This window comes from Tribolium castaneum, chromosome 7 (assembly GCF_031307605.1).
Source record: "Tribolium castaneum strain GA2 chromosome 7, icTriCast1.1, whole genome shotgun sequence".
NCBI classification, from domain to species: Eukaryota; Metazoa; Arthropoda; class Insecta; order Coleoptera; family Tenebrionidae; genus Tribolium; species Tribolium castaneum.
The window spans coordinates 4,236,614-4,259,837 of NC_087400.1; the positions used below are offsets into that span (position 1 = coordinate 4,236,614).

At 31.9% G+C, this 23,224-nt stretch overlaps 4 protein-coding genes and 1 non-coding gene across 6 annotated transcripts; 4 read left to right on the plus strand and 1 right to left on the minus strand.

Moving 5' to 3' along the window:
- Window positions 1-126, plus strand: Mir2765 (microRNA mir-2765). The gene has a single exon (NR_038621.1). It is a non-coding gene; the product is annotated as a microRNA mir-2765 (primary transcript).
- Window positions 127-1,599: 1,473 nt separating this feature from the next.
- LOC103314418 (hypothetical protein) lies at window positions 1,600-7,709 on the plus strand. 2 transcript variants are annotated; one of them, XM_008200476.3, is made up of 4 exons: window positions 1,617-1,896; window positions 3,613-4,269; window positions 4,309-4,557; window positions 6,217-7,709. In XM_008200476.3, the coding sequence occupies exons 1-4, from the start codon at window positions 1,790-1,792 to the stop codon at window positions 7,217-7,219; spliced, it is 2,016 nt and encodes a 671-aa protein (XP_008198698.1). In that variant the 5' UTR covers window positions 1,617-1,789; the 3' UTR covers window positions 7,220-7,709. The 2 variants fall into 2 exon arrangements, with proteins under 2 accessions (XP_064213916.1, XP_008198698.1); XM_064357846.1 differs by lacking the exon at window positions 4,309-4,557 and having other exon boundaries at window positions 1,600-1,896.
- Window positions 7,485-8,242, plus strand: LOC103314417 (acyl-coenzyme A thioesterase 13). Its single transcript, XM_008200475.3, has 3 exons — window positions 7,485-7,707; window positions 7,753-7,934; window positions 7,988-8,242. The coding sequence occupies exons 1-3, from the start codon at window positions 7,627-7,629 to the stop codon at window positions 8,142-8,144; spliced, it is 420 nt and encodes a 139-aa protein (XP_008198697.1). The 5' UTR covers window positions 7,485-7,626; the 3' UTR covers window positions 8,145-8,242.
- On the plus strand, window positions 8,211-10,067 carry LOC103314416 (major facilitator superfamily domain-containing protein 9). The gene is made up of 5 exons (XM_008200473.3): window positions 8,211-8,301; window positions 8,740-8,871; window positions 8,916-9,045; window positions 9,091-9,303; window positions 9,351-10,067. The coding sequence occupies exons 1-5, from the start codon at window positions 8,260-8,262 to the stop codon at window positions 10,022-10,024; spliced, it is 1,191 nt and encodes a 396-aa protein (XP_008198695.1). The 5' UTR covers window positions 8,211-8,259; the 3' UTR covers window positions 10,025-10,067.
- LOC660523 (uncharacterized protein) lies at window positions 10,025-10,423 on the minus strand. The gene has a single exon (XM_966747.4). The coding sequence runs from the start codon at window positions 10,315-10,317 to the stop codon at window positions 10,081-10,083; it is 237 nt and encodes a 78-aa protein (XP_971840.1). The 5' UTR covers window positions 10,318-10,423; the 3' UTR covers window positions 10,025-10,080.
- Between the last annotated feature and the right edge of the window lie 12,801 nt (window positions 10,424-23,224).

The following is a 23,224-nucleotide window of genomic DNA, read 5'->3' on the forward strand; positions in this document are numbered from 1 at the left end:
AAAAGTACCGAAATTCTTGGATATAGTGAGGAGTGGTAACTCCACCACCGTTGGCGTGTGTTGTACTGCCAGCGGTCGAGGAGTTCCTTAACCTCGCTGTAATTCTCCAAAGGACAAGGTAAGTTGGGAAAAACAACAAGTATTGCCAACTTAAACATTAGATTAGGTGTAAATGTCACTTTTGGGTGAAAATGTCAAGATTTAAGGAGGAACACCTACTTTTATTACCAACTGAAGCAAAAAGAAAATGTGACAAAAATCAAAAGGTTGCACATAAATATGATTGTGGATTATGTAAAGTTCATAATTTTGAGAGACCAGGAAGACATTAACTGTTTGGTTGGCAACTGAAATAGAACCTTGATTCAGATGCAATTATTTGGACACAATCATTATTAAACTAATGACTATGTGGGTGTGACATGTTTTCGATCATTGTTTTAAATAACGAAAATGAAAAAAAAATTAAATTGGAAGTCAAAAGGCAACCTTTGAATGTTAAAAAAATATTTTTTTACAACGGTATTAAGCCCCTGACTCGCCTAAAATTATCATTAAGTAGGTATACAGGGTGTTGTCAAAGTTAGCCACGATACAGGTGATTTTTTAAATGGAACACCCTGTATTTTTGCATTTTTAGATGTAGCTTTTAACACTTATATATTTAGGATTGGTTGATTTTTGTTAGTTTTTTAAATGATTTGATTTGTTTGACAAAAAAACCTTTAAAATTTCGAAATTCCTTTTAGTTTTATAACTTTTATTTTATACTTTATACAACTTTCATAATTTATTTTTAGAAAACAATTGATTCTAAAACAATATTATTAAATTACAAGTAATTTTTAGAGCATTTTCTTTCCCCAAAAAAATTGCCGTATAAGGATGCCATTACAATTTTTTTTGATAATTTGAAAAATAAAAGAAATTTCGAATAAAAAATTGTCGAAAAATAATTACACTTGAGAGTTTCGGCACAAAACGATTGGTTCCATACTTTTGACCATTAAAATTTAATGCGTTCTTTAAAGTTAATCTGCCATTAGTTCGTAAATGTTCGCAACTGATTGGTTCAATTTGGTCACGTGATCTGTCAATTAGACATTTAATTGCCGTACTTAAAATGTGTTAGCTCTTGCTTTGTCGCACCTTAAGAAATCATCCATAAGTCTATCCTTTGCTTGCAAAATCCATTAAAATTTAAGTATTAGCTCTTTCAAAACTATAAAAACGTCGCATTTTATCAAATTATTTTTTTAAATAAGAATAATAAAATTGTAAAGTAGTCATTAATACGAGTATAAATTACATTAGCTATTATTTTTTTGAATTGCATAAATAATTTTGAGAGAAAATGCGACGTTGGCGTTTTTATAGTTTTGAAACAGCTAATATAAAAAACAATGCACTTGTGGTATCAACCTGAATTTATCTGAATAACTCATACCTTCACTCATAGCTAAGTTCTTGTACAAGATAATACTTAATTCAACTAAATTTTTTTCAAAATGGCGCCAACTGTGAAATTTTAAATGATTTTTTTTGGGTCAAAGAATTTCGCCGATCATCGGGATTCCCACTCAAACTCCGAGCTAGCAATTGATAAGAATATTTGTCAATTTCCGCTAATTGATAACAGGTGCGCAAAATAAAAACACACTTGCTTCATTTTTCCCATATATATACAGATAACGGTGTAATTAATCGAATTGTTTGTAAACGATAAGCGATACATTTTCTAAATTGCGTTAAACGTGCGACATGCTAAAATTAGCAAAGTGAGTGAGCCATGGTTGGAACAAACGAAGAGCTGGGTCCTGATGATGACGATCCGAAACTCCGGATATATCTACCCTCGCAAGACAGTGGCGTCGACAGCACTGAGTACCTAAACCGGTGAGTCATTTTTAGCTTTGATTCCATTAGTTATTCCAATTTGGTAGCTTAATTACAGCTATAAAAAGTAAATTGTAGCTGGGTTGGGTTGCTATCTTAATCTGTTTCATGGCCAACTTGCTTTACATGTTTGTTGGCAAATTGGAATCAAACGGAAATTTTGGGATCTTCGCACAGGCGTACCAACCATAAATCGTCCATTGTAATTAATTACTGTCCCAAATACAATACAGGGTGATTTTTTAACTTTTCAAATCAACAAATTTGAAAAAATTGTTGTATTTATATAACGGTTAATGACAAACAAACAAAAATACAGACAAATAGAGCATTAATTATTTAATAAGACATAAACATAATGCAAAAATTTAATCGTAAACTACAGGGTGACCCAGCTCAGCTCCCGTCTTCCGTAGCTTAGTTATTAGTAAAGTTGGACTTTTGATATTCTGTAGACGGTATTTATACTCTAGGACGTATTTCAGGAAAATATTTTTGATTATACAGAGTGAATAAAAAATAAAAAGTAAAACAAAAAAAATCAAAAATAAAACAATAAAAAATTTAAAAAATTCTTATAAAAAATCTTAAAAAAATCTTTTAAAAAAATAGCAAAAATAAAAACATTCAAAATAAAAAAAAATAGAAAATAAAAAAAAATTAAAAATAAAAACCAAAAAGTTTTCACATTTTTTTTAAGTTATTAAAAACTAGAAACGATGTTTGTTTGATGACTTTATTGGTATGAACGTCTTGAACAAGGTCTAACAGACATATTAATTAAGTTTGAATGATCTGAAGTACTACAGGGTGTTTACAATTTCTTTTCAAACTTCTTAAACTTTCGAGCCTTTTATTTTGCGCACCGCCGCATATTTATCAAAACGCTGGGAATACAGTTGAAGATACAAAAAAAGTGTAGAGGACAAAGTTGTAGAGAATTAAATTTACTATAAAAAACTCTGAATACTATGTTTCTATCTTTTACAGTTTAGGTATAAATTAATTTTCCGTTACTTAACCTTACTTAATCCGTCTTTAAACGCCATTAGGACCTAAACCGTTGACGTTAGAGATATGGTCTCGCTGACTTTTTTAAAGAAGATTTAATTCTCTACAAATTCCTTCCTAACATTTTTCTTGTATCTATAACCGTATTCGCAGCGTTTTGAAAAATACAGAAGGAAGCGTAAATTTTAAATTTTAAAAATTATTTTCTAATGTTTTTTATGCCAATTTTAGCCGTCAGTTTTTCTCAACCTGTTAAGAGCCCAAAACTCAACATTTCTGCATTTTTTTCCAAGTAATTAGTTAATTGGTTGGATTTAAAACGATTGCCGAGACGGTAAAAGCGCCCTCATTTTTACTCTGCCGTACTAATCCTTTGTGTTCAGAGAATCCTCCTAACTTGTAGTCCTCCGTAGTTTTAACTACATATTTCAAAGTGTTCGGTCTATGAGAGAATTCGCTGGATGTAAATAGTTAAAAATTGCAATTACAATTGAAGCCTAAGTAATTATTTACTTCTGCACGTAATTATAATTAATTCTTGACACCAGTGACCGCGAGTGACTCTCTTCAAACCACTCGATTTGCATAAATATGTTGCAAGTTGGTTCAAACTAAAAATACAAAAATGTGCGGCTGGCTACCAGTTTTTGAGCAGCGCGCAAAGCGGTTAAACAGGATCTTGCAATAATTACTTCTCTTCTTCAGATACATCAAACGTGAATTTCCAGCCCAAGATGGCGCCGCGGCCGTGTACAGCATTCCCAAAACATTCCGAAAATCGGGGGAAAAACAGGCGAGTTTAGCCGAACAAGAAGTTTTCACCAAATTGACGAAATTCGGCCAAAACGCCAAATTTCGAAATTTATGGATGATTTTCTTCCATGGCACCTCATACGCTGGCCACTCTTTTCGAAATCAAAGAGTGGGCAAATTGATGATTCGCGAGCACGACTTTGTCGTTTTTGCCACTTTTAACGACTCCCGTTTTGTGACTTTGATCGAAGTTAAATCAACAAACGACAATAATCGGAGCAATTTAGAAAAAACAAGCGATGCGAAAATAATTAAAAACAACAAACGCTCGGCCCAGCACCAACTCCGCGACCACCTGGAGGTCCTCCAGAACATCCTCGGGGGGAACCCCCTGGAAAAAGGGGTCCAGAACTACGTCATGTGGCCCTTCTTGACCCCTTACACTCGCGACCCTAGACAACAAGTCACCAAACGGTGGAAGGAGGACCACAATTTGCACGTTTTCGAAGACACAATTTCAGATCAGAGCAAATTTGATCAGTGGTTTTATGATAATGTGCTCAGTGGAGCCAACGTTGATGAGGGTATTTTTACGAAACTTTTGAACAGGTTTGTGTGAATTTTTCGTTTGGTGCCTAATTGCTCCAGATTTATTATTTTGGGTTGTGGGGCGTTTGTTGATGAGATTGATCGTGGGTTGGTGGCACTGCTGACACAGGAACAAATGGAGCTTTTGAGTGGGGAAGTTGGGAGAAGGGATAAGGTGCTGGTGGTTCATGGGGCTGCTGGGACTGGTAAAACAATGCTGGTTTTAAGGAAACTTCAGCAGCTTTACCACGATGGCAGACTTAATGAGCACAATCGGGCGCTGTATATCTGCTACTGGCCCGGAATTAGGTAATTCATCCAGGTTGCGTTTTATACAGGGTGATTCAAAAGTACCGAACAGTTTCTCGGGTGGTGATAAAGGACATCAAGCAGTATTAAAAAACATTAAAAAAAAACAATAAATGTCTTATGTACAAATCATTAAAAAAACTTGCCATAAAAAATAAAATAAAAAATACATAAAAATTAAGTCGATTAAAAAAATCTGACTTCATTTTTGTGCTTAACTGAACGTCTTTTAACACCATACGAGAGTTTGTCCGACACTTTTGAATCACCCTGTATGTTTCCAAAAAATTTTTTTAAGTTGAATTTTATACAGGGCTGTCCGTATTTATGTAACAACATTTGAAATGATATTATTTTAAATAAAAACTCATTTTCTATCTCACTGATAAGAATTAGAGGTATCACACTAATCTTCGGAATTATTTGACTATTAATACAGGCTGATGCTTTTTTAAAAACTTTTAATGCAGCTAGAACTTTTAAAATTTTGGGCATAACCCAATTCGACCATTGTGAGTTCAATTAAATTATTTTCAAAATTAAAGAATGCCGGAACTACGAGAAAAGATAACCACCACAAGAAATAAAAATAAACAATAAAAATAAGTTTTTTACATTTTTTTCAAAAACTGTAAGGGCATGTTGATAAAAGTAATCCTATAGATTGATGTACAATCTATTGCAGAAGCCGTTAAGAAAATAAGTCATATCATTTAAAAAATCTGAGTTATAGCCATTTGCGAACATTTCACCAAAAATCATACTAGCCTTGAAATTTGACAGTTGACAATCTTTGGACCTACCTACGAATCTTTAGTTATCAGATGTAAAAAAAATATTCATTTATATCAAAGGGTTCAAGCATTCAAGAGCTGTGATGTTTTCAACTAACACCTGCCAATGTAGGCTCTAAAAGAAACACCTTGTATTGTAAAAACTGATTTCCAGGTGCAGCCTTTCCGGGAAATATTTTTAGTGTTTTTTTTATTATTTTTATTTTTATTTTATTTTTTTTTATATTTAAATAAGCACTATTTTATAGATTATTCTTTATGTTCAAATGTTGGTGCATAAATACGAATAGCCCTGTATAAAAAACTCCTTCTATAAGTTGCATTTTATTGAAAAAAATCTGGGAAATATTCCCAGTACATACAAAATCTGACAGTGCAGATTTTCTGACTGCACATCATTCAATCTTGCCAACTTAATTTCAATATCACTGGCTACTACGATCTGAATTTTATTTATGTTTTCATACATATTTAAAGGTTAATAAATTTACACACCTTTATATTTCTTTTAATATTTTTGTGGAATTCATCTGATTAATTTTGTATTAAAATTTTTATCCAATGAATTTTTCTATTAAAAAAATATGAAAAACTCTATATAAATAACCTTTCAAGTTGCATTTGACTTAAAAAAAAATGGAAATATAGACAGGAGAACAGGAGATATGAAAGTTAACCTAATCCATATTAATATATATTATTATATATTTATATATAATATTAGATATATTAATAATAATATAAAATATATTATGCCAACTTGATTTCACAAACCTAGGTCACTTTGATCAGAAGTTCATTAATGTTATAGTTTTTTTAATTTCATTTTAATTTACCACACAAAAAATGTACAAAACACTTTCAGGTACGACATGGAGCTGAAAATGGAGGCCTTGGGCATACGCAAGTACGTCGACACGACCCGATTTTACATCTCCCTGTCTGACTTTTTCAAAAACAACCAAAACGCCTACAAACATGTGTTTATGGACGAAGCTGAGGCCATTTGCCTGGCCCTAGATGGCGCCATTATCGGAAACACCCTCAGCGCCATCTATCGGTGTTATCACGCCGGGAACTGCAGCCTTAAGTCTTGTCCGAATGCAATACTGCATTCGGATAACATTTTAGAAAAACTACAAAGCCATGATGGCACAAACTGGGGGGAGTTATGGTTCATGGTTGACATAAACCAAGCCTCCCTTTTCCTCCCCAAACACTCGCCACAAATCCTCAAAACGCCGTCTTTGATTTTAAGCAAAGTCATGCGTTCGACTGGGTTTATTTTCGAAGTGTTTAGACAATTCTACAGTGTTCCTATGCCCCTCCTACCGAAGGAAATTCTACAAAATGTCAATATACCCGAAATTACGATTGGACACCATGTTTGGGGGCCTCCAGTATACTGGGTGGACTCCCAAAACAACATTGATAAAATGATAGCCCGAGTTATTATAGATTTGTGTTCGAGTAAAGGGATCAAAGCACACGATTTGTGTGTGATTCCGTTTTTAGTCAACGAAAAACTAATTCCTGAAAGTATCAATAAATACATTGATGCGGAATTTGTTGAAAATAGTTTTAGACCAAATGCGGTCCGCGATGTTGAACTGTTTTTGAAACACAGGGAGATTAATCAGTTTTTGATCGCGTGGGCTTTGAGAGTCAAAGGGCTGGAATTTAAGGTCGTTATTATGGCTGTTGATGAAGATGATTTTGATTATAAGGACGCAGAAGACCGGAAGAAGGCCTACATTATGGCGTCAAGATGCACCTCTTTGCTGATTGTGGTCAGTAATGAGAAAATTAGGAACAGTCTGGATCTAGATGGCTCTTTCCAAAAATATCCGTTTTGTACTAACTTATAAATAACCAAAATATATAAAAATGATATATATAAATATTTAATTTTTTTTTCAAAAAAGTTTGAAAAATATGAGACGAAGCGCAAATTTTAAATAGTTTTTTTCCCATGTTTGTTATAAAAACCTTAGTGATCACTTTTTCCCAGTCTGTTAATAGTGCAAAGCTCAACATTTCTGCATTTTTCCAAGCAATTAATGAATTGGTTGGAATTAAATTAATTTAAAACGCTTTGTGATACGCCACTGGTAAGAACAACCCGACTGACAGCATTCTGACAGATAATTGTGAGGTTATGTCATCAAATTTCCAAAAAAACGTTTTATTTGCACAAGTAATTACATAACTCGGCACTTTGACCATAAATACCACAATTACTGGCAATATCTAACATTTGAGAAATAGTTGAGTCATGGCAGGTCGTGTTTTAGAGGCCAAGGGCCTCATGAATTTTATCCGAAATAGCAAAGGTTTCGACAAAGTTTTGGAAAAAGTGGGTGCAAAAACTGATTAAGGACCGAATAATGTGCGTTTGTAGGTAAAAATACTCTCTCTAGGTGGTGGCAAATGCTCGGCAGAATTCAAAGTTGACGAAAGTCATACCAATCCCATGGGCGGGTTACATGGGGGGTTTTCGGCAACTTTAGTCGATTGTATTTCAACGTATGCACTCATGTCGAAAGTTGAGGTACCTAACGTCTCGGTTGATATTCATATGAGGCAAGAAATAATAATAATTTTTTTGTAATAATTAATTTCTCCATTTTTTGCAGTTATTTAAAAGGAGCGAAAATTGGAGATGACGTTCTAATTGACGCAAGTGTACTCAAAACTGGCAAAAGTCTCGCATTTCTTGAAGTTGAGCTTAAAAATAAAGAAAGTGGCGATGTGCTGGTTAAAGGGTCACATACGAAATTTTTAATGCGATGATTCTGTATTTTGGGTTGAATCTGTCTAGTCATTTTCAAGGTTTTGTTATCTTGTACACATTTTTGTTATCAGATAAATAAACTCTTTGAATCATTGAAGTGTAGTGTTTTATTGAATGAACATGCTTTTACCGATTTTATACGCCGTCTCTACCTTGGTAACAAAAATCGTTTAAATATATATTTTTTTAATTATTTTTGATGTTTCTATAAACCTCCAGCGGATTTCGTAAATACCAAAATATAAAACATAAATACAAAAAAAAACAACCACCTCTTATAAAATAAAGCAGGAACAAAAAAATTAACCTCTTGGTATAAAACTCAATAATTTTTGTAACTTATACTTTTTATTTTATTTATTTTTTGATTTTTTTGAATTGTTTTTTGAAATTTGTTTTTATACTTAAAAATATTGGTTATCAAAAATTAACAAATGACGTCATAAATGTCAGTATGGTGTCAAAATTTAGGTATTATTAAAAGTTTCAGACAAATCATTGTTAGTTAAATTATTTTGGAAGTTTTGAAATATATTTTTTTAATTTGATATATCAAAAATTATACTGATTTATTTTTGTCATATTACTTTTTAGGACGCTCTTGCTTTTGCATTGGTCATAACTACGATAAATCCCTATGCCTTTTCATTAGGAGGAACCCAATTTTATTTAGGAGTTTTAGGCTCACTAGCAGCCTTAATTAACCTATTTTGGAACCCTATTGTGGTAAGTTAAATAATAATTATGCGACAAAAATTAATTATTTCAAGGGGAGTTTAAGTGACAGTCTTGGACGCAAAAAAATCCTCCTACTATGCCTCGCCTTTGTCTTCGTTGGAAATTTACTAGCGACACTATTTTCGTCCCTAACTGTACTTTTCATCTCGCGGATTTTATCAAGTAGGCGGTAAACTTAAAATTAAACAAAATAAGATTAAATTTTAGCATTTGGGACCCAAATCGCAATCCTGATCAAGTCGCTCCTTGACGACAAAATCAAAACAAAAGAAACCAAAATGGCAGCGATATATCGAATGCAAGCGATAGGCGGCATTGCTTTCATTTCCGGCGCCCTGATTGGTGGGCATTTGAGTGAGCATGCCAACGGTTTCAGGATCACATTTGCCTTGATATCTACCATGGTTGCGGTTAATTTCGGTATAACCGGTTTTCAAATTTTGGCGCCAAATAGCACTTTATTTCAGCATTGATTTGCCTGATCCCAGACGTCCACACCACAGAAAAAAAAGCAGTGCCAACACTGCAAATTGCAACGGAACTGAAAAACGCTGCTGCCAACCTAACCAAAGTTAACTGGCCGAAATATTGGGACTTGTTCACTATGAAACTAATCGTTGATTTTGTAATGAACGTAATGCAGTTCAATTTGGGTCTGATTTTGCAGCAACGTTTCGGCGTCAGTGGAAAACTCTTCGGTTACGTTTTCGCTATAGCGAGTGTTGTGTCAATTGCTACGAGTCTAGCGATGAGCAAAGCGCAGAAATCTTTGTATAAAAATGATATTTCTGGGTTACAGAGACTAAAACATGGATTTTTGCTCCTAATGTTGGCTTGTTTGGGGCTCGGTTTGAGCCCCAATGTAATTTTATTTTGTTTGTTTCTTATGCCAACGTCTGTGACCAGAGTTTTGTTCGAGTCGACTTTTACCGAGATTATTTTGGCAAGGGCTTCGCCCCAGGAAAAGGGGAGTATTATGGGGACGTTCGAGACGACGCTGTCTCTAGGGGGGCTCACTGCGCCCCTGATTTCAGGGATTGTGTCCGATTTTTGGGGCGAAATGTACTGTATTTTAATGTGTGCGGTGCCCCTTGTGTTGGGAACAGGTTTAATTTATTTGCAGAAGAGCAAAACGCAATAGTTGTATCAACAACTTAACTTTTTATTAAACAATTTTAAATAAAACAAGTGTTTTAATTACCCGGCACTGCGTTCCAAGGCCTTGATCCGGTCGGCTTCTTGTTTGGCTTTGATTTTTTGAATGGCATCGAGGAATTCTCGTTGTTGGGTGGTGTTTTCAGGGGGGTAGAGCTCCCGTTTTGTCTTCACGACCCATTCTTCGAATAATTCCGGTTGGTTGAAGTAATGAAACATTGCCACCGGGAAGGTTATATAAAGGGCCATTTTTCCAATTTCGAGACGCCAACTGCCCATTGTGGCTATTATTCGTGGTTTTTGCGAAGAAAATATGCACAAAAAGTGGGGTTAAGTAGCTTTACGTCAAAATTGGAGGAAACTGCCATAGGCGACTCCGACTCGTCGGTAAAATTGTAAAACAAAGAGCGTATTATTGGTTGCATATAATATTAACTGTAATAACTCAAATCGGTAATATAGCGATCTATTCTTGACCCTGCAGAAGGATTAGATCTGAGATGAGATGCTTATGAAATCTCATCATTAATTAATGATGATTATTAATAAATTATTATTATTATTATTTATAAATTATTATGAAGTATGAAGAATTAATAAAAATGTTGCTTGGGTGTTTAGTCGTAAACCAAAAAAACAGTGCTTCCAAAGGCCACTACAACTTCCCATAAATGTCAAAAATGACATTATTTTTTGCAATTTCTGAGAATTTAAACATAGTTTTAGATTAAGGTCAAGTTTTTCGTTCATTTTTTTTAAATAAATAAAAAAAACAACACATTTAGTCAAAACTGACGAGAAATGTAGCTTTTTAATGCGTACTTAATTATTGCGCAAAAGTTCTTAAAAAGTAAGCCAATAAATAAAAAAAAAATGTCAAAAATGTTATTATTTTTGCAACCTTTGATGATTTAAACAAGTTTTCAAACTAAAAATCTAGTTTTTCTTTTTGTTTTTATTACACTAAAACAAAAAATCACCAAATTTAGTCAAAAGTTATCCAAAATTTACTTCTTCTAAGCATTTGTTCAGCAAAAACTCAATGAACTTAGAATAATCCATTTTAATCATACACAAAAAATAAAAAAAATAAGAAATACTCAAAAAAATCCGGTAAAATCAAATAGAAAAAATTTCGCTCTATGTAGGTCTAGCGACATTTTTTTTAAGTATTTTTAATTATTTTATTTTTTTAGAGATGACAAGAAATAACAAATTTTTAGTAAATAGTTAATAAATTCTAATAATAAGTTATAATTGTGGAAAAATTCTGAAAAAATCACAGGTTTCGAGAAAAACATACACAGTGTCCAAAAACAAACCCTGGATTTTGTGCAATTATTAGTTTTTGATTTATAGTTTTAGTAGATTCTTGCTCGAAGAACAAGCAAATAAACTAAAAAAATAAGTACATACATAATTTTTTATTTAATTTGGCTACAGAAATTTACAAAATATTCAATGCCTCGTTTTGATAACATTTTGCGAAAAAAAAGCAAGCTACCAATTATTCTAGGCAGCTTAAAAGAACACAACAAATTAGATTCAAATTTGGCAAAATTTTCTGATTTTGGAGTCTGCTTTAGCGAATTTTTGGCAAAAAAGCAAATTTATAATCATTGTTCCTCCTTCAGTTAACAAACTTATAAAAATTATATTATTGTTATTATTTTGCGTATTGCTGGTTGAGTCCATCTTCCTTTTTTTAAAGCTTTTGATTTAACTTGCTTTGTTGTCTGTCTGTCTGTTTCATATTTTTGGTCCCAAATTTGAAAGAGTTCCCGTTGTCCCAATAAATTGAAATTTTGCATACTTACGTAATCTGCGTGACAATACAATCCTATAAATTTTAAAATCCTAATTTGTAAGCAGAAATATTCTCCTCTGATAGAAAAACATTATTTTTAAGTTTTTCGTACAGCTTTTGAATAAAAGTTTTTTTCTAAAAACAAAAAATTAAAAAAAATTATTCTGTATGTAACACGACGTAAAATTTTACAAAAACATTGTTAAACATTTTTTTTTAAATAATTCAATAACAAAATATGCTTAAAAATATTTGAATAATAAATACGATTAAATAATTTAAAAAAGAATAATTATTAATTAACTATTGTGTAATTAATTTGTTTAAAAATACTTTAATAATTAAACACGTCGCTACAAAACAAATTCCAGCGTGTTAACAATAAAGCTGAAATGCCAAATTAAAGTTGCCCTTTAATTGCAAGTGTGTACAAACGTGTAAAAATAATTCGAATCACAAAAAATAAGTCACTACTGGATATACATCTTAGAGTACAGAAATAAACTTGACGTCCGTGGGCCGAAGAGTGGGCTGCGATTACTGAAAGAGCCGTGCTGCACGTCTTATGTTAATAACCCACACAGTTAACAAGGAACCGAACAAGGGTCACATGATATAAACACACTGCTGCTACTTCTCCCAGAAAAATCCGGGTTTTATCGCCCTGTTAGTGACAAAATAGCTCATTTCGTCATTTTTTCCCAATTACCAAGCATGACGTAACCTGTTACATGCCCTGTGTGCATCACATTAAACAATTCACCCGTGACCGTCCTTTGCAACGGTAATTTTTTTTTCCACTAGTTGTGTAAAAACAAACGGCGAGCGCTACACCGGTGGTCGTTTGTCGATGATAATGGCGTCTTTGAATGCAAGTGTTGATGCACCGCAAGATTTTTTTTTACAAAACGTGCATTTTGCATCGCTCTTTGTCAATTTGTGCTATCACTTAAGCGTAAGATTGGCATCCGATGCCTTTGATGAGTTTTGTTTTGCACAATTTACATAAAACAAATTCGTTCGCTCTGACGATTCGGTCTTTTCCCTTTGTTGCAAGCCGGAGGGACTCACGGATGGCTTGCTTTGATTTGCGATTTAATGAAACAAATCATCGTACCGACGTTTTACTTTAATTACTTAAAAAGTAGCAAAACTGCGGGAGATAAACTGGAAGGGAGATGCAGCCTTAAGAGAAAACGCAACCACCAATACACAAGCTAAATTCTGTGCTTACTACGAGCTCGGAAAAAATACAGACAAGTGTTAAACAAATATTTTCTAACGATAAAAGATGTTCCCTTCCAATTAATGGTTTTTTAATCTTTTTCGTTTTCTTATCTTTGCTGAATCTTTATTGAATAATTAGATTTAATTTCTCGTCCGTTGTTCGTTATTTTGCTTCGAGCAAGTTTAAAATAAACCATTTTTCATATTCTATTTAGATTCGTTATTGTTCTTTTTTTGCATAATTTATATCGAACATATGACTGTTTTTTTTCGGTTTTTCTACGTTTTCTCTTCTGTTGTCTGTTCTCTTGGCTACAATTTTTGTCTTTTGTTGAATTTTGTTTTTTTTTGTTGTTTCCAGTTTTTGCATCATTATTTCTTTTTTATTTCATTTCATTTCATTTCATTTCTATCTTTTGTCTTTTATTTCTTGTCTTCTAACTTCTGTCTACTTACTGTCTTCTGTTTTTCAGTCTTGTTTTATATCTTCTATCTACAGTCTACTGTCTTTTGTTTTCTATCTTCTGTCTGCTGTCTTGTACCTTCTATCTCCTGTATTCTGTCTTTTGTCTACTGTCTTTTGCTTTTTATTTTCTGTCTACTGTGTATTGTATTGTTTTTTTGTCTCTTGTTTTGTCTGCCTTCTGTCTGCTACCTGCTGCCAACTGGTTTTTGTCTTCTTGTCTTTAGTTTTTTTTCTTTTTTCTTCTGATCTCTGTTCTGTCTTCTATCTTTTTTCTGTGTTTTGTTTTCTGTTTTCTTTGTTTTGTCTTCTGTTTTTTGTTTTCAATCTTCTATTTTTTGTCTTTTGTAATCTAACTTCTTCCTTCTGTATCCTACTTTCTGTTTACTGTCTGATGCCTTTGGTAACCTATTTTCTGTCTGCTATCTTCTGTCTTCGGTCTTCTATCTTCTGCCTACTGCTTTCTGTCTATTGTATTTTATTTTCTGTCTTCTGTTTTTTGTCTTTTGTCTTCTGTTTTCTGTTTTTTGTATTCTGTCTTCTATTTTTCTTCTGTTTTTTGTCTTTTGTCTTCTATCTTCTGTCTATTTTTTTCTGTTTTCTGCCTTCTTCTGTTTTGTCTTCTGTTTTATTTTTTCTATCTTTTGTATTCTGTCTACTGTCTATCTGTCTATCTTCTGACTGTTGTTTTCTATCTTTTGTCTTTTATTTCTTGTCTTCTAACTTCTGTCTACTTACTGTCTTCTGTCTTTCAGTCTTGTCTTATATCTTCTTTCTACAGTCTACTGTCTTTTGTTTTCTATCTTCTGTCTGCTGTCTTGTACCTTCTATCTCCTGTATTCTGTCTTTTGTCTACTGTCTTTTGCCTTTTATTTTCTGTCTACTGTCTACTGTATTGTTTTTATGTCTTTTGTTTTGTCTGCCTTCTGTCTGCTACCTGCTGCCAACTGGATTTTGTCTTCTTGTCTTCAGTTTGTTCTCTTTTTTCTTCTGATCTCTGTTCTGCCTTCTATCTTATGTTTTCTGTCTTTTGTTTACTTATTTTGACTTTTGTTTTCTATTTGTTCCCTTATTTTGTTATCTTCTGTTCTATTTGTTCTCTCCAATAATCTACGTCATTCTTTTTCTACTATTTTTATTTCATGTCTACTTTTTTCTGTTTCCCGTCTTCTCTTCTGGCTTCTTGTTTATCTTCTGTCTTGTCATCTTTTAAAAGTACAAACTTTAGGTACTTCTAAAGTTTATCTCGATGAAGTGGTCTCCAAAACAAATAAACTTTCGGATTTTTTTATCTCACTTATGTGTTTATAAAGCTAGTAAAAGATGTCATTATTAATATTATAAAAAGAAAAGTCGATACTGTATATTTTTTTAGATACAGGGTGTCCCAGCAAATGGGAAAAGTTCGAGAATGAGTCTTTTAATAAATGTTATTAGGTATACAGAGTGTTTTCGAAAATTAGCTACAATACAAACTTATGATTTTTTTTAAAAAGAACACTTTATATTTTTTTTTATTGGTCGGTTTTACCTAGCTTTTTAAATAATTTGTTTTTTTGTCGAAAACACGCTTTTTAAAAAATATTACATAAAAACTAAGAATTTTAGAAAGCAGGACTTCTACAACTTTAAAGAAGAAAGTTCTCACTCAAAGAACTCAACAGGCTCTACTTTTTTAAATCAAATCGTTGTAAATTTTTAATTATCTATATCTAAACTTGACCAAAAACATCAAAATTTGAGAGTTTTTTGCTATATTTTTTACGAGGCGGTTTCGAAATATGTAAGCATGTAGGGTGGCCGGTCATTTTCAACAATTCCAAGTACACAATAGATAGCAATTCCCAAGAACCGCGATTCCATTTTTCACGTTTTCCATAAGTTATGGTGAACTACCGTTTAACGTGATCACGAATTATTTGAACAAGAGCTGAACAATGAAAGGATTCAAAGATAGGAATCTAGCAAACTACTATCTGTAAAATCTCATCTGGCATAGAACATCACCATAAATAATAAACAACGATAGTTATAGCCATCGTCAGTCTAGTCGACTCGTGTCATTTACTACAAGCCTACCAACATCAATTAAATCAAATTCAATGACAGTTCAATTTTGTCCCTCTCCGTGCTATATACAGGTATAATACTGAATTAATTCGTGTAAGACAAGCAGTGCGTGGTCTCATTAAAATGGAAAGAGACGTAAACAACTTCATCTGCTGTTGCCTCGTTTAGGGGATTTATTTTTTGCGACAGTGGCGCTACGCCGATTAATAGAGGGAGAATTCATTATAGTTTTTTCGGACGAGTGGGAAATTGATGGATTTGAGGCATGCTACGATTTTATAAAAACCGATTAAAATAAATCACGGTTTCAATTAAATAACTGCGTGTATTTCCCTCCTACTAGGTAGTAGAGAGGTACTTTTTCTTTGTATAAATCACACAACGGGTAGGAGACGAGGTGAGAATGGCAATGGCCTTTCGCTGTTACTTATCTGACGGGTAATAACACTATTATGTGCTACTCTCAATGCCGATTTTTATTGTTTTCGTATTTTATGCCTTGTTTGTACTACAATAGGGCGTTTAGGAGGATGACAATTAAGAGAACGTACAGGGTGTCCTAGCACTCTCAGCGACTTGAAAAAGTCCATAAATGCTATCAAATTAACCATTTTTTTACTAATGACATAAATACCAACCCTTTTTAAGTTAACTTAAACTTAAGTTGTAAGGATATATTATGTATAATATATAGTGCTCAAAAACTGGCGCACCAACTCAATGGTGTGTGATAGAGAAGTGGTTACATATAATGGTAAAAATAGTAAAAAAAATTCTTTGTATTAAAGTTATTGATAAATAACTAATTTTAGGTAAATGATATGTGGCAACGTTGTCTAACAGTCATGATCGCAATAGAATTTGAGCAACAATAAAAATAAATTATTTTTAAAACGGTTTCCTAGGCAATAATCCCCAGTGTTGGCACATCTACACATTGTGATTTTTTGGATGAATTTTAATTTTTTTAAATCAAAAAAACTGCTAAAATCTCATAGTAAATTTTAAAATAATTATTCATCGTTTTGTTATGGAACGATTACCTGGTACGAAATATACAAATATAAAAAAATAATGAAAACTAAAGAAGTTAACACAATAAGTTTGTAGCTCCAGATTTTTCAAAATATAACTTTAGGAATTTTTTCAACATTTTTCCCGTAATCTGCACTTGCTTCTCAATAACGTATCACTGAGTTGGTGCGCCAGTTTTTGAGCACCCTGTATAAGGATATATATATTTTTTAGCTCACTTCAATCAAGAAGAGATTTATGTTGCAAGTTGAATAACTTAAAATTTTTAATAGGAACACAGATTTTTTTATTTTTGGACCTAAAAGTCTTTTAAATTGTCCCTCTAAGTGTAATTGAACATCACTGCAAAACATTTCGAGTTTAAATAATAATAATAAAAAAAAATTAAAATTAAACAGTAAAGAAAATAAACATATAATTACAGTAAAGTACAAAAAGAAAAAAAAAGAAACTTTGTATAATGACATTAAAACTAAAGAAGATGTAAAAAAGATGAAAATGAAAAGAAATGTAGCATGAAATGATGAAAATCATAATTAGCACTTAATCATGTGAAATCGAGAAATTTTTTGTATTATCTGTAATTTTTATTTTGTGATATTATCTAAATAGAGATAATATACAGAGTGATCCTTTTAGGGCTTACATTAAAAACTATTAACTTCTAATACAGCTAGAGCTTTAAAATTTTGTATACGGTCTAAATCCACCATTTTGAGTTCAACTAAATTATTTTCAAAATGGCTGAGCTTCCGAAACTACAAAAAATTGGTGCCAAGTTTAAAATTTTAAATAGTAACAACACATTTTTATTGCATATTTGAATTCACCTTCTCAAGCTGAGTAAAACTTACCCAAGTTGTTGGTACTTACCTGTCATAGTTTTTGACATATGTCAATTTTTTTAACAACATTTTTATTTGCAAGGGTTTATCTAAGATATTACAGCCCTTGAACCCTTTGCGATAAGTAAACATTTTTTTTGTATTAGATAACCGAAGGTTTAAAAAGTTTTCTAGAATTTTTGAAATTGTCAACTGTCAAAATTCATGGCTAGTATGATTTTTTCAAAATGGTTTTCAAAAAACTGCTATAACTCAGTTTTTTTAAATGGAACGACCGTGTTTTCTTAACGGCAATCAAAAGAATATCGATATCTATGGTGACTCTTATCAATACGCCCTATACCTATCTCTTCCAGTTTTTGAAAAAAATCACAAAAAACGGATTTTAGTTCGTAATTTTCACAGTTAATCCAGTAGACTTTGTAAAACGGTCAACAATTGTCAAACTTCAATATTTTATTTAGTTTTTAGCTGGTTCATTATCGAATAAGCAATAAAACAATAATAATTAATTATGGTTTGTTATAACTTAGTGAATTATGTAAAGTAACTCACTCAGTATGCCATTAAATTTTGAACTTATTGAATAAAAATGGTGAAAAAATCGAACATTTCGTTTAATCAATAGTACAATTTTATCGTATTTTTCCAAATTTTACTTGATTAAAAATGAAAATAATGAGCTAAAATTTAGTTTTTTGCAATTATTTCAAAAAGTGTTAGAGATAGATAAAGAAGTTATTAATAGAAGTTTGCATAAAAATTGATATTCTTTTGATTGCCATTGAAAAAACAGAATCATTTCATTAAAAAAAAACTGTTTTATAATCATTTTTTAATCATTTTCAAAAAAATCGTAGTAGCCTTGCAATTTGACAGTTGATAATCCTAAAAACTTGAGAAGACTCTCAAGTCTAATACCTTTGGCGTCTAATAATAATTTAAGAAAAGAATAAATTTTTTTAGGACCATATTATGAGTTCTATGGCCAGTTTATAAAAAGCTTCATTAAATTTAATTCGTTGTTAAAAGTTAACAACGCGAATATAGACTAATCAAATTGGTTCAGTTTGGTCACGTGATCAGCTAATCACGCATTTAAGTGCGAATTAAATTAATTGGTTTTTAAAGAGAAGCAAAAACAAACAATAGGGTGTTCATTTAATTTTATCATAATTAAACTTTTAACATTTTTTTTTTATTTTTTTACATACTTAAATTGCAATGCTCTTAACAACTGGTAGAGATTTTAAATTGAACTTTGCCCTTTAAAATGGGGAAAATCTTACTTTTATTGAATTTCTAGTTTTTGTCTTAAAAATTAAAAAAAACACGTTTTTGTAAAAAAAAAATCAAATTATGTATTTCAAAAACTAAGCAGAATCGACCAGTACAAGTTTAATTAGATCAAAATCATCAGTATTAGAAGCTACGTTTAAAAATTCAATAGAATTTAGAGACTTGCATTAAAATGTCATAAATTTGTATTGGTATCTCATTTTTGGAATACTTTGTATTTTTGAAAATAATTTTTGATTTTGAAAATATCTCCGATTTTTGTAAAAAGTGGATCATTTTTTTAACAGTTAAATATCAATAATGGACTTTTTCAAATCGATGAGACACCCTGTAGAAGCTTTCTTTTCTGATTAAAATTTTATTTAGAAAACAATGTGTAGAATAAAAATTCTGTTCCTTTAATCATCATTAAAATAATTTCTCGTGGTTTTGTTGCTTTATATTTTGCTCTCTGTCAATGTGTTGCAGTCAAAGTTAATTTCTTAGCCGGGTCTGTAATATAAATTGCCCGAAAAATGTTCGTTTTTCATCCGTTTTCATCCCGACTTTACGATCTTCCCTTCTAAACTAGAAAATATCCTCCGTCGCAGTTTATTGGCTGCAGCGAGCGTCTCGCTTACAAATGTGTAAAATTTAGTTTATGGAGTGCAGTCCTGCATGATCCTGACGGGATTGATCCTGGAGGAGGACATTTGGGTTTTGCGTCGTACGAAATCGTATGATTTAATTCGATTCGGGTGGGAGGGGGGCGAAAAGGGGTGAACGTCCTGCAGGATTTGAACTGTGAGGCGTCGAGCCGCCGTCTACCAGGTTACGAGTTTAAGGACCCGGCGTCGGGACGCTCGTTGCAGCGGGCACTGCGGGGTGATGCGTCTTACCTCCGAGGTCACCTGAGGTCACTTGTCAGACGCACGCTAGCCCCAAGGATTAGACCGGGTTGCGACTAATGGACGATGAGAGACGAAGCCTTTGGCACGACCGGGGGGACTCGGGGATTGACCCGAAAATTTATTATTTACCCGACTGGGGACACTTTTCTTACGACATTCACAACAAAATCAATTTGCAAAATTCCCGCACCAGGAAAAGAATTACTCATTTATTACTTATTTTATGACAGAAATGCCAGATATATTATACAGGGTGACCCAGGGGTGCGTAATGGGTCTATAACTTTTTTGTTGTTTGAAAAATTGCAATGCCGTTTTCATTATCCCAAAGATTGACTTAAAGTCGACAAACTAAAAATATTTTTATTGTTCGCAGAGTGTTGTATACAGGGGTGGTGAACCAAAGTTATATTTTTTTTAATAAAACACCCTATAAATTTTTGCATAAGTAAAATCTACATAAAAAATAATGTAACTTCATATAAACTATTCTGTGTCTATCTCTTTTTGTTTCGGAATTATTCAACTTTTCGTTATAGAAAAGACCAATTTTTGAAAAATCGCTGCAAAGTCGCCTATGACTATTTTTCGGTAAATTTGCAACAGAAAAACTCAGAATAACTTGCAGTTTTAGGAAATAGTCAACTTTTACTTGAAACACGGAAATAATGTACAGGGTGTGCCAAAACGCAAAAAGTTGAAAAACTCATTTTTTTCAAATGAAATACCATGTATTTTTTCAAATGTATCTTTTTATTAATATGCGGTTTTAATAGCAAATTTACAAAATTTTTCTTAAAGTGTTCAAAAAAATAAAAAATATTTTTTTTATTCATATTATTATTAATTCTTGATAAGTGAAATTCATTTAAGTATCAGATAATAATTAGATTACTTGTGTAATTAATCACATAAGTACATATCAAAAAATTAATTACCATTTGACTATCAGATTCTAGGCTAACATATTGTCTTGTAATAAAATATATTCTTTTGAAAAATCCCAAAAAATATTTTAAATTTGCTATGGAAACTCCATACCGTTAGAAAGCTTATCAAAAATGCATTCGATATATTTAATAAAATACAGGGTGTTCCATTTGAAAAAAATAAGTTATTCAACATTTTGCGTTTTGGCACACCCTGTATATTATCTGCGTGCTTTAACTAAAAGTTGTCGATTTACTAGAACTACAAGGTATTCTGAATTTTTCTGTTGCAAATTTATCGAAAAATATTCATAAGCGACTTTGCAGTAATTTTTCAAAAATTAGTCTTTTAATCTAAAGTTAAAAAGCCAACTTGTTGTTCTGTCATTTCCACCTTTTACTTGTAGATTATTTTTTAATGTTGAAATAAGTTTTAATGAATTAATGAAAGTTTGCACATTATTTTGGTTTTGGTTTTGGTTTCCAAAATTTTCTAAGTAATTGAATGGTTCTAATAACCACATAATAAACAAATGGTTTAGTTTCAATTTTAAATAACTTTAAAGATTTACTGATTTGCTGTCAGGGACAGGCTACCAGGAAAATCAAGAAAAGTTTTAAGTAGAAAATATCCGTGTAATAAATGTTTACCGTATATTTTATAATGACATTGCCAAGTTTTTTAATCTAAAGCTAATTTAAAGCCAATATCAACATTATGGGAACCTAAACTCAATTCCCGTTTCCTCTGATAAATCTTCTCTAGACATTACACACACAAAAAATTAAAATAGCTGCTCTTAATACTTGTAATTATTTAAAATAACTACCTGCTCATTTCAATATCCTTAAGATACGTCGTGGATTTCTTCTAAACATAAATGTTTATCCCAAGTAAGCGTACTTTCCTCTTAATTAACACGATTCAAGACGGAGAAGTTACAAGTAATTTATCAAAAATAATTCGCAATTGTCATTTTCAGTAATTACCTCTTGTAATTACCATGTTATTGCGGTATGTCCAACTTGTTTTGTTTGACCGAAATTCGCACTCTTTTATTGAACAAGTAGAAAAATTATTAGATTATTCAAAGCAATCACAAAAACAGTGAAAGCTCTTTTAATGGACATCTCTCAATAGCGGACACTTCTTCACAACGGACATTTTTTATTTCGAATTTTGTGTAACTAGAACATTTATGTCACAGTTACACACACATTTGTTCATAAAAAAAAAACAATTTTATATACAGGGTGAGTCACTGATATGGGCGTGATCGTTTGCACCTATACTGTTAAAGATATCGAAATGACTCAAATGGCGCTGTAAATTGGAAGTCAAAGTGCACGTTCTAAAATTATTTTGCCCTATACAGAGTGTTTCATTTTTACAGTGCAGACTTTAATATAGTTTTTTTAAATGGAACCTCTTATATATTTGTACATCTTTAAATGTGCACTTTTTAGGCTTTATAAATCAGTTTAGTTTTTGCAATTTGCTTTAACCGTTCAGAAGTTATTTAATTTTTTCTACAATTTAGTGCGTCTACAGGCTCATTATTAAAAAATCGCAGTGGCCTTGGTTTTTGGGATATCAAGTTGGGATTTTGTCCGTAGGTAAAGAAATGTCTGAGGTATCTTTTGGTGACAAGACCATACATTTGCATTGTATCATCACCTTGCTGTGACACATTCATTTTGGTAAATTTTGAAGGACCATAACTTAATTTTTTTAAATAGCACCCCCTGTATTTTATTACTAATTATTATTCAGCGTCTCATTTTACTTTTTAAGTTTTTTCCAAAAGTTGATAGTTAAGGAGATATTCGGTTTTTCTGAAAAATGCACACAAAATTTCTTGGATACTAATGTAGCGTGCTATGAAAAACAATTCATTTTGACATACTTATGTTAAAATGGCATTTATAGTACGTCACGTTTTGATTATATTGTGAAAATGAATTTTTCGCGTAAAATGCATCATCTAGACATAAATTTTAATAAAATTTTGACATGAAATTATTAAATAAAAATGACAGAAATTTGCAATGGAGAAATAAGGAAATAAAAAAACCGAGATATAACAAATCAACAGCGATAACATATTACTTGCAGTTCCAAAACTGTTTAAAATGACAGCATTCTTAAGCAATAAAGTAATACATTGGTCAATTCTTTTTAAAAATTCACTGCTTCTAATGTGAGATGATCAATTCTACGAAAAGCTTTATTAATTTTTTCTTGCATATTTTCTCTTGTAGTGCCGTCGAATTTTTTTATTTTTATTCTATGATTTCTTATCAAAATTAATGTTTATATCTTGATGAGCTGTGTATGCAAGTTACGTGAAAAATTCATTTTCACAACAAAATCAAAACGTCACGTACAAAAAACACCAGTCTGATGTTATGTCAGAATGTATTGTTTCACATGGCACACTACGTTGGTATCCAAAATATTTTATGTGCAGAAAAACCGAGTTATCTCCGAAACTATCAACTTTTGGAAAAAAAAATTAGAGGTAAAAAAGATGTAAAATGAGATACTGAATAATACTCAGTAATAAAATATAGAGTGCTATTTGAAAAAATCAAGTTATGGTCCTTCAAAGTTAACCAAA